This window comes from Seriola lalandi, unplaced genomic scaffold (assembly GCF_002814215.2).
Source record: "Seriola lalandi dorsalis isolate HSWRI2012SDOR001 ecotype SW California unplaced genomic scaffold, Sedor1 jcf7180002054606, whole genome shotgun sequence".
Lineage (NCBI taxonomy): Eukaryota > Metazoa > Chordata > Actinopteri > Carangiformes > Carangidae > Seriola > Seriola lalandi.
The window spans coordinates 3,201,644-3,213,467 of NW_019525159.1; the positions used below are offsets into that span (position 1 = coordinate 3,201,644).

The 11,824-nt window shown below is 42.7% G+C and overlaps 1 protein-coding gene across 3 annotated transcripts; it reads left to right on the top strand.

Annotated features, from left to right (window-relative positions):
* Positions 1–516: 516 nt before the first annotated feature.
* zdhhc8a (zDHHC palmitoyltransferase 8a) lies at positions 517–11,534 on the top strand. Of its 3 annotated transcripts, none has more exons than XM_087177504.1 (10): positions 517–1,000; positions 7,002–7,123; positions 7,220–7,377; positions 7,882–8,054; positions 8,162–8,264; positions 8,465–8,556; positions 8,661–8,781; positions 8,895–9,009; positions 9,561–9,673; positions 9,770–11,534. In XM_087177504.1, exons 2-10 carry the CDS (start codon positions 7,087–7,089, stop codon positions 11,084–11,086), a joined length of 2,229 nt encoding a protein of 742 aa, XP_087033630.1. In that variant the 5' UTR covers positions 517–1,000; positions 7,002–7,086; the 3' UTR covers positions 11,087–11,534. The 3 variants fall into 3 exon arrangements, with proteins under 3 accessions (XP_087033630.1, XP_023275222.1, XP_023275223.1); XM_023419454.2 differs by having other exon boundaries at positions 517–877; XM_023419455.2 differs by having other exon boundaries at positions 517–877; positions 8,898–9,009.
* Positions 11,535–11,824: the final 290 nt, after the last annotated feature.

Sequence of the window (11,824 nt, forward strand, 5' to 3'; positions counted from 1 at the left end):
TCCAGATTGTAAGTGGGCTAACAATCCATTTGTTTCCCTGATTAACTAAAAGTTCCATAAAAAGACAAATGAGTGAGTGTGATGCTGCAGGAGGATTTTCCACAACCTGGCAACCCCAAACGCTGTTCTTTTTGATGTCATAACTCAGCCGTAAAAAGCATTAGTAAACTATTTATTAACCCTTCAATTAGCCATTAGTTACAACTCAGTAAATGTTGCTTTATTACAGTTGTATCAAACTTGTGATTTGATTGTGTTGAACCTGCATTAGTGGAAACTTTGGATTGCAACATCAGAATCACATCATATCATTTATTGATAATCACTTCGCATGTTATTGATAACTTCTGACTAACATGAACAACAAATGTCAAAGAGAAAGAAATAAAAAATGAAGTGAGTGCTGATCAGATCACAGCGTGGGGTCTCAGTCAGTGTAGTAGTCTGCTGCTTCACGTCATTCATGTGTAAAAGCTCCACCTTTGGGATAAACCAGAGGCGGCATCTGTGCTCTGCTGCCTGCCGGGACAGACAGGACGGGCTGCGGGACTGTGCTCAGATCTGCACGGTTTTCTTTCTTTTCTTTTTTTTCCTTTTTTTTTTCATTTGGAGCTTCAATTCTTTTCACCGTTTTACTATGATTTTCGTTTTCCGGCGACCTGTGATTTATGGGGGGGGGTTTTCCGAGATACACACAGAAATAACAGCGACAACACTCCTCCGGTGTGTTCGTTAGTATGAGACGCTGGTGAGTGTGGAGGAGAGGACGCAGGATGCCCGCCGGCGGCGCCGACTCGCTGAAGCCCAGCGCCTTCATCCCGGTGTGCACGGCCGCCTGCCTCCTGGTCGGCTCTACCTCCTTGTTCTTCGTCTTCACGTAAGTGCGACCGCAAGGATTGAAAAGTTGGTGACATGCACTGTTGGTTTGCTCCGCGGAGAATCCATACCCATCCATCTGTTTCATCCAGACATCCATCACTCTTCAACCATCATCCACCAGGTATCCTTCATTCAAATAGGCCTATCTCTGTATTTGTGGCATGAGGAATTATATTTTGATACTATAACATTTTTAAAATGTTTTGCGTTACCTTCTTCTCTAACATCCCTCAAAATTTAATAATATTGACTCTACACTTTTACACCAATTTTAGATTTTTAGTTTTCTATATCCTAAATTATTTTTAAGAAAAAAAAAAACAGGCTTAAATACTGTTAAAGAAAAAAAACAAACACCATTTCTTCTTCCTCTTCCCTCACTTCACTGTGAAGGCAGAGACCCAGCAGGGGCGGCTAACATCTGACCTGGTTGGCTCAAAGTGTGGGCCATTCTGGGTGCCTGCCCAGAGCACCCACAGGACTCAGAGTAAGCACAGTTGAGGGGATAATCAGCACGTATCAGCATGTCATTTTGACCCACATGTGTCATAAATTTATCTGGAGGGAATCAAATACACACCCCGCAAAACCTTTTAAATCTGTTTTTATTCATCGTTAGTTTGTGTCAGGATCGTATTGAAATTCAATACAACATTTGGTAAAAGTGTCTCGTTATTTGGACCTATTTGTGAGACTCCACTGGCATGCAGCAAAGAACCAAATACAATATCCTATAAAACCCTAGAATCCAATTTAAATGATGACTACAGGTCTGGTTGATTTATATACAGTATTTCAAAGCCTTTACTCAGTGTATGTAGGCCTTCATAAAGAAATATAAAGAAAGGATAAAAAGCAGATATTTTAACACTCTCAGATATCCATATCTGATATCATAACAGATCTCTACTTATTGTATGAAGGCTCCCACCTCATCAATTCTATTCCAGTCTACTGACCCTTCACCTCCGCAACCATATCTGTCCTAGTTTCTCCTGTATTCTCCAGCGGTGCACCGTTTCCACTGGAATCTGACACCAGATTGGGAGTGTGGGATTAGGATCCTCTGGCTGATGCCATGTGATCCCCCATCTGGGAAAAATGGAGTCTGGGATCTTTGAATTTACTATCAGCACACATTTACTGTAACCTCCTTGCAGTGGCTTTCATTTCAGTTTCTAAGCTATGATTACACTATATAAAGCGAGAAAGTATCAGTATATCAACACATTTAATGACTCTTATTACAGAGCGTCTCTCTCCTTTGGGGCTGTCTAGTCTCTGCAGATGTAGTTTCTAGGAATTTGATTTGTATTTTTAATATTTATATTTAATATCGGAGCTTTCACCACACAGGAAGATAAAGATATGTCAAAATGGAATTGATTTGACAACTTGACAGCTGTCTATTTGCCACGGTCATGAGACTTTTGCATTCAGAAACAGGTTGGTGGAGAAATCCCGATGAACTACATCTATACTCTGTAGGAGAAGAAAAAAAATCAATGGCCTGCTGACGTGATGGATTGAAAAGAGATCGCTTAATTGGGACTGCAGTGCTAAACCAGCAAAACCAGGACACTGCAAATGATTGAACGAACGAGTGATGAATCTGCGTCTTATGGGACGAGGGTTGCATTTGAGCTGAAATGACCTTATGACGTGAAAATGTTTTTTAATCAACACAATCCAGTAGAATAGAGCTTAAAATCTTCTGACCTCATGGCTTTACCGTTTATTGACCTTAAAAATAAAATAGTTAAAAACCTCACCCTCTAGCTGACCACCAAACTAGTCGAGCGAGTGTCTATTTGCCTTTATATTGAAGTCCGTACAGTAGATCTAAAGACCATTCATATCAGCTTTAAGCAGGAAGTTGGAAACATTTTCTCTTCAGGAGAACATTGGCAGAAAGTCAGTGTCAGTCAGCTGCCACTGAATATCACAGTTTTCTGATATGAGCAATAACTTCCTTGATATCCTGTGCATCTGCCAAGTCAGCCGCTGCAGCTGGAGTGACTCCCTTCCTCCAAAAGCTGAGATGGGCAGGTGCCACTGCTCTGTTCAGCCCAGACTTGGTAACACTGAGTCAAAAGGACATCGCTTGTCATCTGCCATAACATCACCCTGGCCGTTACCCTGGATAGTGTGAATCATAGGAACATACATTAGTCAGTGAATGTCAGCCGTGCATCCTTTAAAGTGTTGTGCTTGGAATACTCTCACGCACACTCATGCTGTGTCAATACTTTTGTTCAAAAGTGCACATCTTTCTCTTATTGTTACCTTTTATATTCATGAACACTTTATTTTGACCCTTTATTTTAACACTGCAGACAAAATAAACCACGATTCTCAACCCTGCAGTCAAGTTATACATTTAAAGTCCCAGCCCCCTGGTAATGCAATCATCACTGTTGGGGCCTATTTGTATGCATTAGTAGTACAAGCATGCATTTCCCCATTTCTGTTTCTACTGCAGGATTGGTAGAGTCATAGAACGACCTTTAGAACTGTAGAGGCTCTTTTGTCTTCCTCTTCCCTGATAAAATTCATCAGTTACCGGTTTCCTGCTTTTGTTCCCCCTGACCGTGAACTTTTGTTTGGGTTAGCGCTGCCGGCGTTGTGCATTGTTAAACTCAGACAGGTCAGACTACGCCCAAACAAAGCCCAAAGACATCAGAGGGACCAAGAAAAATGTCCCTTGCTAATCGAGTTTAACTCTGCTCAGACTCTCCCTTATCTACTGAGTAAAGTTTGAAACACCGAAAATATATTTTGAACCTCAAAAAATAAAATGTGCTTGCTCATGCTGAAAATTGCTAGTATAGATTGCAAAGAGTTTAAAATGTCATAAAATGTTGATTGTTTGCATGTGAAATGTTGTATGGGAGTCGCAGTTGAAGTGCTGAAATTGTCAGTTATAGTGTAAGCACTGAACGCAGTTGATCTAAGCAAACTATGTGTTCAGAACAGAAACATATTAAAGTCCATATTTTAAATGTGCACTTACTGTTTATTCCACTCATTTTCTTTACTGATTTAAAGCTTAGATGGCTTTGCTTGCATGCATCAAAAGAAAATGTCCATATCTTTGTTGCAGGGGAAAGATGAGATTTGGATGACACAAGTCACAGATGATGTGAAAAAAAAGGTTGAACCCACGACATTGTGCGCACACGTGGAGATTTATTGTACAGTCGGTGGTTATTTATTCACCGCCGGCGTTTTCTGCTCCGATGTTGTGTCTAGAAATCTGACGTATCACCTGACAATGACGTCACTTATCTAACTGCTACAATATTTCACACAAAAGGAGCCCTGGCTGCCAGCCTGTAGTGAACTTGCTCACTCCGACCGACAACTGCGCGGTGTGTCTGCTGTGCCACTGACCCACTGCGGGGACGTGGGCAGTGTGCAGATTGCAGAGAGCAGCTTACTGCTCCGTGTGAATTAATGCAGCTCTGCCTGGGCCGTTTCATTAGGTGGGGCTTGTCTTGCCACGCTGCAGTGTAATGAACTGCCTCTCCCCGCGGTCCAGATGGTCTCAGATCAATGATGTGGGCTCACTATCCATGCAGAGGCGCCCACTGTGTAGTGTTGTCCACAAGAAGTCAGACCCATCTATCTATCTATCTATCTATCTATCTATCTATCTATCTATCTATCTATCTATCTATCTATGATACATGTTTAACTAACCAGCTCCACTTTCCCAGCTTAATATAAGTGATCAGCTATGACAATTTAAGCACATGTCAAACATGACCTTATTTAGTGAGAAGAACTTGGACACAAATCCTGAATAGCAGCCTTAGGGGTGGGGGGGTGGGTGGGGTCCTTAATCTTTTTATCACATGTTCACTGCTTCTGAAGATTCTTATAATTTCATTATGCTAAATTTGTTAAAAAATCTACAAAGAAATTCTTGTCCTACTTCCAATATTTCCTCATCTACTGAAGAGAGCCTGTGAATGTCGTGGCGACATCACTTGCACGAGGGGGTCCTGTGCAGTTATACACGGCCATTAAGTGAATCGATTGGATTTATCTCATGGTGTACCGTGTATAGCGGTGTACTGTGATATATGATGAGCCTTGACTGCACGCTCTATGTGTTTAGCATCTAATGTGAGGCATCCACAATGCACCGGACTGGCAGAAATGGTCTGTAATCCAGAGTTCATAATCCCAGGGATTACTGGGTTTGCATCTGGCACGGCATCAGCAGGCATTCCTCTCGGGAGGAGGTGTGTGTGTGTGGGTGGGGGGTGGACCCCTCCCCCATCAGACTAAAACCAGCCGGGGGGTTTGGGGATTGGAGCTGCACTGGGATGAAGCGCATAGTTGAGGCAGATGACTCTTAAATGTTGTTAGTGTTTTCTACTTTTGATCAAACTTGTGTTTAATCACTTGTATGTGTTTATGGTTCACTACTTCCTCATATCTGAATAATTTGTATGGAAAAAAAGTAACTAGTATTCCACATTTTCTGGTCCTCACAAACAGTTTCTGTTCAACAGTGCTATAGAGCATGTATGATATTTTATTCTTTATCTGTACCTATACTGATACCACACCAAAAACTGTAACATGTAAATTCAAACTGAAAATTCCCATACACTATATGTAGGTTAAACATGATGTTCAATCAAACACTGTTAATATAATCCAGTGAATCTTTTTCTCTCTGTCTACCACCCTAACCTGATTACACTGCCCCTCCCTCTAATCTCACACAGTAGAGATATAATCATACTCCCATTCAGTATAGTTCAGCACGTACACACGTACACACACACACACACACACACACACACACACACACACAAATACACACACTGGGTTGGTGGAAGAGATAAGTGATGGTTCTCTAAGATTTTAGGGCACATAAAAAGATTACTGGTTAAATTCCTGACAGGGCACAAAGATCAATACTGTGATTTAAAAAACAAAAAGCTTCACATTAGTTTTTTTAGTACAGTATAGTTTATAACATTCAAAAAAATCTATTTGTGTGATTAAAAACATTAAAAGTTCAAGCTCCACTTATTTGAATTTCTTGAAACTTTTTTCTTTCATCTTCTTGCGCCTTCACTCATGTAAAACTTGTTCTAACTGGATGACATTATTATGGCTGTTTGACTGCTTATTATAGTACTGCGCCAAACTTTATTCAAACAAACTGGCCAGGCGCATATAATGACAGATATCAGTTTATTGAAGATATATGGTGTTGGTGTATAAGTCGGCTGATAAGTGACAAGAATCTGCAGCACACTATTATCAATGTGGTCTGAAGTAATGTAGAAACAGTGTCACCGTTACATAGTTTAACCACCAGAGAGGATGGACTAGTGTACGTTTTAAACTGCAAAATCTTCCACTTATAATGTTGATCACCATTTAAAAAACAAAAACAAAACCACAAGTCTCTGTATCAACATTGTTAATGTTATGTGTTTATGTAAAAAGAAAATGTACCATCAGCCGATATATCACTATTTTTATAGTTCACAAATATCTGTAACAGTAATGGCCTAAAAAAAAACCCAGTATCAGTGCAGCAATACATTACACAGTCCTCCAATGGCTTTTTGGTCATAACACAAAAGTAATGTGTCTGTTTTATATTGTATTGTGAATATCTTTTAGTTTTGAACTGTTCATTTGTCAAAGAAGAAATCCAATTTTCTTTCACCATTCTCTGACTCATCCGATCAATCTGAAAAAATATTCAACAGATGAATCGATACCGAAAATAATCATTAGTTGCTGCCCTGCATGTGTCCAGACCTGCTTCACTCTGTGACACAGATACAGTTTGTGCATCACTTGGTGAACGCACACTAATTCATGCTTAGCCTACACTGTAAACAAGTACTTTTGGGATCCACAGGTCCACTCAGGATAAATAGGTTGATGAAGGTTATCCCTTAAAGTCTTTGTCGTAGCGCTGATTTGTGTTAACATTAACCTCCAAGTGATGGATACGTGCTCGGCTCAGAGACACCGTCAAGCACTTGATTTACATCATGGATTCTGCTTTGAATGAACACTCAGTGACAAGTGCAGGAAACAGTTTTCCTAATTTTTCTTCTCCTGCGTGTGTGTGTATTCAGATGCCCGTGGCTGGCTGTGACCATCTGCCCTGCTGTGCCACCATGCTGTGCCACCCTCTTCCTTTTTGTGCTGGCCAACTTCACCATGGCAACCTTTATGGATGCCGGTGTTCTCCCGATGGGTTCGTAATCAAAGTGACATTATGCTTACGGTAGGAGAAAGAACTTTCTTTCTTTCATTCGTGGAAGTGTCAATTTTCGCAATGACTGTTTTCCAGCTAATGAAGACGAGGACAAAGACGATGAGTTCCGCGCGCCGCTGTACAAGAACGTGGACGTGAAGGGCGTCCAGGTGCGGATGAAGTGGTGCGCTTCGTGTCATTTCTACAGACCCCCGCGCTGCTCGCACTGCAGCGTCTGCGATCACTGTGTGGAGGTGAGAGCGTGGAAAGGTTTAAACTAGCGGGGAGAAGGGGCACGTTATAGAATACTAGATACAGGGGAGGGTGACGACAAACATGGGGGAATTTAAATGGGGGGGGTGAGTGGTAAGAGTGAGATAATATAATGCATGAGTGGACAGATCAGAGAGAAACGTGAACAGTGTTTGAGCGAGCTTAGCAGTGTGTGTGGGGAAAGTCAATAAAGGAGGATTTCTGCAGTGAATGATGGACAGAGTGTGATGGAGGGGGAGAGAGTTCTCATTAATCAGGTTAATCCTTTTCTCAGATCCTTTGTAGTCTCAGTAGAAATGCAATTTGAAAAACAGTTCAGCCTCTATTGAGCGCAGTGTATTTAGAAAGCAGTGTGGACATTCTACAAGCGACGGAGCCACCAGTGAATCTGTTGTGCAAAATATTTCATATATAGGCTGAGTGATGTACGTGATGTTGCTTTGGTGAATTTATTTCCTTTTTTTATTCCCACTATCTCCTCCCAGGACTTTGACCACCACTGTCCCTGGGTGAACAATTGCATTGGGAGGCGCAACTACCGCTACTTCTTCCTGTTTCTGTTGTCACTGACGGTTCACATGATCGGCGTCTTCACCTTCGGCCTCATATACGTCCTGCACCACATGGACGAATTGTGGAAGCTGCACTGCACTGTCACGTATCCTTATTCGCACTGTGTCCGTGCATCTATCTGCGCTTTTATATCTTTAAATATTCATTTAATTGAGATTAACGCGAAGCAGTTTTCCTGATCAGTGTTTCCAGTTTGGTAGTGATCAGTATATCAGGGCTGTTTCTTATCCCGGTCCTGGGTCTCACTGGATTCCACCTGTACCTGGTGTCCAGAGGGCGCACCACAAATGAACAAGTCAGTTTTTATTTCATTTTCAAAATGTTAAACTACTGTCAGGAGCAATCAATTAATATTAATTAAATGATGTCAATAAAGCCGACCTCTACAGTAGTGTTATTCTGATGCATTTATCTAATATAAATGTATAAGTCTAAAACATGGTGTATTGACATGGACAGTAATGACATTAACAAGTGCACTTTTATCTCCCACAGGTCACTGGGAAGTTTCAAGGTGGAGTAAATCCTTTTACACGAGGCTGCTGTAACAACCTTGAGTATCTGGTTTGCAGTCCTATCTCTCCAAAGTGAGAGCCATTTTTTTTTTCCTATTTTTATCTTCATCATTTAAGGGAAGCCAAATAGCACATTGGCTAACTCCCTGCTGTCTCTTTCTGTCCTGTGACACCAGGTACACAGCAAGGCCCTGCAAGAAAATGGTCATCCATGTTCAGCCTCCGTTCCTGAGACCGGAAATCGACCGGCAGATGCCAGTGAAAGTCAGGGATAACGGGATACATAGTCAGGATAAAGTATGTACAAGCATGTCAATATTTTCTCACATGTCATATAAAGATTGTGCGCTCATTTGTCAGTGGATATAATTAGATCTCTGATGTTTTTTTGTTTTTTTGTATCCCGCCAGCAGACCTCAGCTGGAGCTGTCGAGCTGTCAGACATCAAGCAGCTGAAAACTCCACCACCACTGCCACCGAAACCAGACCACAGCCTGCTGAAAGGCCAAATAGCTGCCATGGATGGTACTGTAGAATGACAGATATGTACCAGACACAGCCCTGCAGCAATATTTTCACAGTATTCGTATTTGTAAAGTGACAAAGATACTCATAACATCGAGTCTAAGTCGATATATATCTGCAGAGTAAATGAAAGTCTGGTGAGATTCTGTATTTAAGTCAACAGACACCAACAATGTATTGATTCTACTAACAACTATTATCTTTGTATTGTCTGTTTGTTCATTGCGGTGAACATGGGCACTGTATTTTACTTGGAGTCAACCCCACACACAGATTGTGCTGCGAATACTGGCTAGTGCACCAAATGTGTATAAATCCACGCCTGAAAGTAGTCCCCAGCCACTGTGTTGTTAATGCATGTTTGAGTAAAGTTTACTAAAAACTACAATGCCCTGCTGTTTTAGGAAAGTATGTAGCATTTCTAAAAACAATTTTTGATCCAATTTTTAAAAAAGATTTAAAGATTCATTCATATGCGCCACTAGCTACAGAAGTTGTAAATGTCTTTTCATGGGATTTGTTGACATCCTTCATGGTGACTTCTTTTTCAGAGATGGGACATCATACCAAATCCATCATTCCTGTATCCATTCCCACTGTGCCACAGCTGCGGCCCGTTCTGGAGGCCATATCCAGAGGTTCATCACCCATTCCACCAGAGCAGGTGCTTTTCAGTCAGATTGTAGGAGTTTGATCCTTAATATCCAGCTCTTGGTTTTGATCCATGTCTGACTCTTTTTTTTTTTATTGTGTTGTTTAGTTGCTGAGGACATCAGAGCAGCAAGGGAGCAACAAAAGTCCTGACCTCCGCTTTGAGTCTAGAGAAAGCCCTGCGAGAGGCAGCCAGCAGGTGGGTCTACCTGTCCAGTCTCCCCGCCAGACCAGCACCGCCTCCAGCTCCCTGCAGCTCAACTCTCTGACGCTCAACTCCCGCTCCCTCACCCTCAAACACGCCAGTCGGCATGGTAGCAAATCCCAGCTACCGGCCATGCATGCTGATGGTTTTGGATCCAATCCCCCGCTGGGCATCATCTCCTCCTCCAGCCTGCTGGCCAACCACAGCAGCAGCAGCAGCAGCAGCCTGACCTATGATAACCTAATAAACCCTGCAGAACCTCAGTTCCTTGCTCAGAGAGGGGCGCCTCCAGTCGGCTACCACCCTCACTTTATGGCCCTGGGCACAGATGGGACTGTGGTGCAGAGGCCCCCTCCTCACGCCTACAGTCCCGTGTTCATGGGCGTCACCAGACAGTCTCCTCAGCCTCGAGACCCCTCACCTTCTTTGCAGGGTCTCACCTCAAGGGATCACTCGCCCTCCTTCCAAGGTTTCATGCAAAGAGACCCTTCTCCTGCTTTTCAAGGGCTGATGCCGAGAGACCTCGCAACCCAAAGCGTAACATCCCGAGACGTTCCCCCTCCAGGTCTGACCATGCGTGAGCTGACCTCTCAAAGTCTTCGAGACAGCTTTCGTGATCTCGCTCCACAGGGCTTGCCACCTCAGATGTCTGCTGCTGCGCGCTATGACAACTTTTCAAAAACCATGATGGCATCTATCCACGAGAGACGGGAGATGGAGGAGAGGGAGAGGATGCTGCGTCTCCAAGCCAGATCCCAGGCGCTCTACGGCACAGACCTTGGGATCTATGACATCCCCAGCAGGCGGAGTCTACCGCCGGACAACATCCGAACTCCAGGCTCCCGTGGACCGACTCCTCCCGCCTACGGCTCCAGGGAGTTTCTGATGAGCACAGGTATTCTTGGTTACGGCATGAGGACCTCACCCCTCTCCAGCTCCTCCACGTCGTCTCTGACTCGAGGCCCGAAAACCTCCAGCTCTCCTCTGCAGAGCAGCAGCAGCAGCAGCCTGCAAAGCAAGGGCAGGTCTTCCTCTCCGGCCTACTGCCATCCTGACAGACAGACGCAACCTCTTCCTTCCTCTACATCCACCCTGCCCCGCTTACCCTCCTCCTCCACGTCTTCTGCCCCTTCCTACGCCTCATATGCCAACACAAAACGATCCTCGCTCACGTACTCTTCTGAGGGGAAGGACTCAGTCGCTCTGGGAGCCCTGAAATAAAAAAATAAAAATTAAAAAAACTTCTGATGGTGTGAATGAATCATCTATGCAGTGTTAGTCTCAGTTCTCACAGCTCCAAAATACTTTGTAAATAAGAGGCCATTTGGGACTTTCCTGTGTGGGAGTAGGTGTGAGAAACAAATAAAGAATAAACTCGGAAATATTCTTGCAAAAGTCATGTAAGTTTGACCAAATCTGAAAACCGGTGAATCTCAGGATAGTTGTGCCTCCTCTTACAAACAGAGCGAGCTCTATAAACTCAGTCAAAGCGGAAGAGCTATGTGAAAACTACAGATTAACTTATTATTTGTTTGTACATGTTTTGATATTGCTTTTGTGAAACTATGTTATACCACACCATCAAATTTTCCTCCTGCCGAAAAAAAACCCCCTTATTTAATAGATTTTTGTAGTTGTTTATATGAATAAACTTATTTTGTAATTTTCAGTTCTGTTTTAATCTTATTTCTGGTATGAATGGCTGTCAGTGAAGGATTACACTTCTGCAGCAAAGGGAAAATTGTGTTTTGCTGTTGATTATCAGTCTTGCTTCAAAGATATTACACTTGCACTCTAGTTTTTTTTTCTTCCAAATCACAAAATAATTTTAGCTGATAACTCGACAGATGACATGCGTTAAGGAGAAAGAGCCCAAATGTATTTTAACAAGTACAATCATTCACTTTTAAAACGGCTACAATGAACAATTGCATACATCTGTACAGCACTGCTGGGAAG

What these genes read in the sequence shown, in the direction of transcription:
- zdhhc8a (XM_023419454.2), top strand. Translation starts at nt 774, where the DNA reads ATGCCCGCCGGCGGCGCCGACTCGCTGAAGCCCAGCGCCTTCATCCCG. An exon ending in TGCCGGTGTTCTCCCGATGG is followed by an intron (nt 7,124 to 7,219) that starts GTTCGTAATCAA and finishes ACTGTTTTCCAG; the next exon opens with CTAATGAAGACGAGGACAAA. An exon ending in TGCAGTCCTATCTCTCCAAA is followed by an intron (nt 8,557 to 8,660) that starts GTGAGAGCCATT and finishes CTGTGACACCAG; the next exon opens with GTACACAGCAAGGCCCTGCA.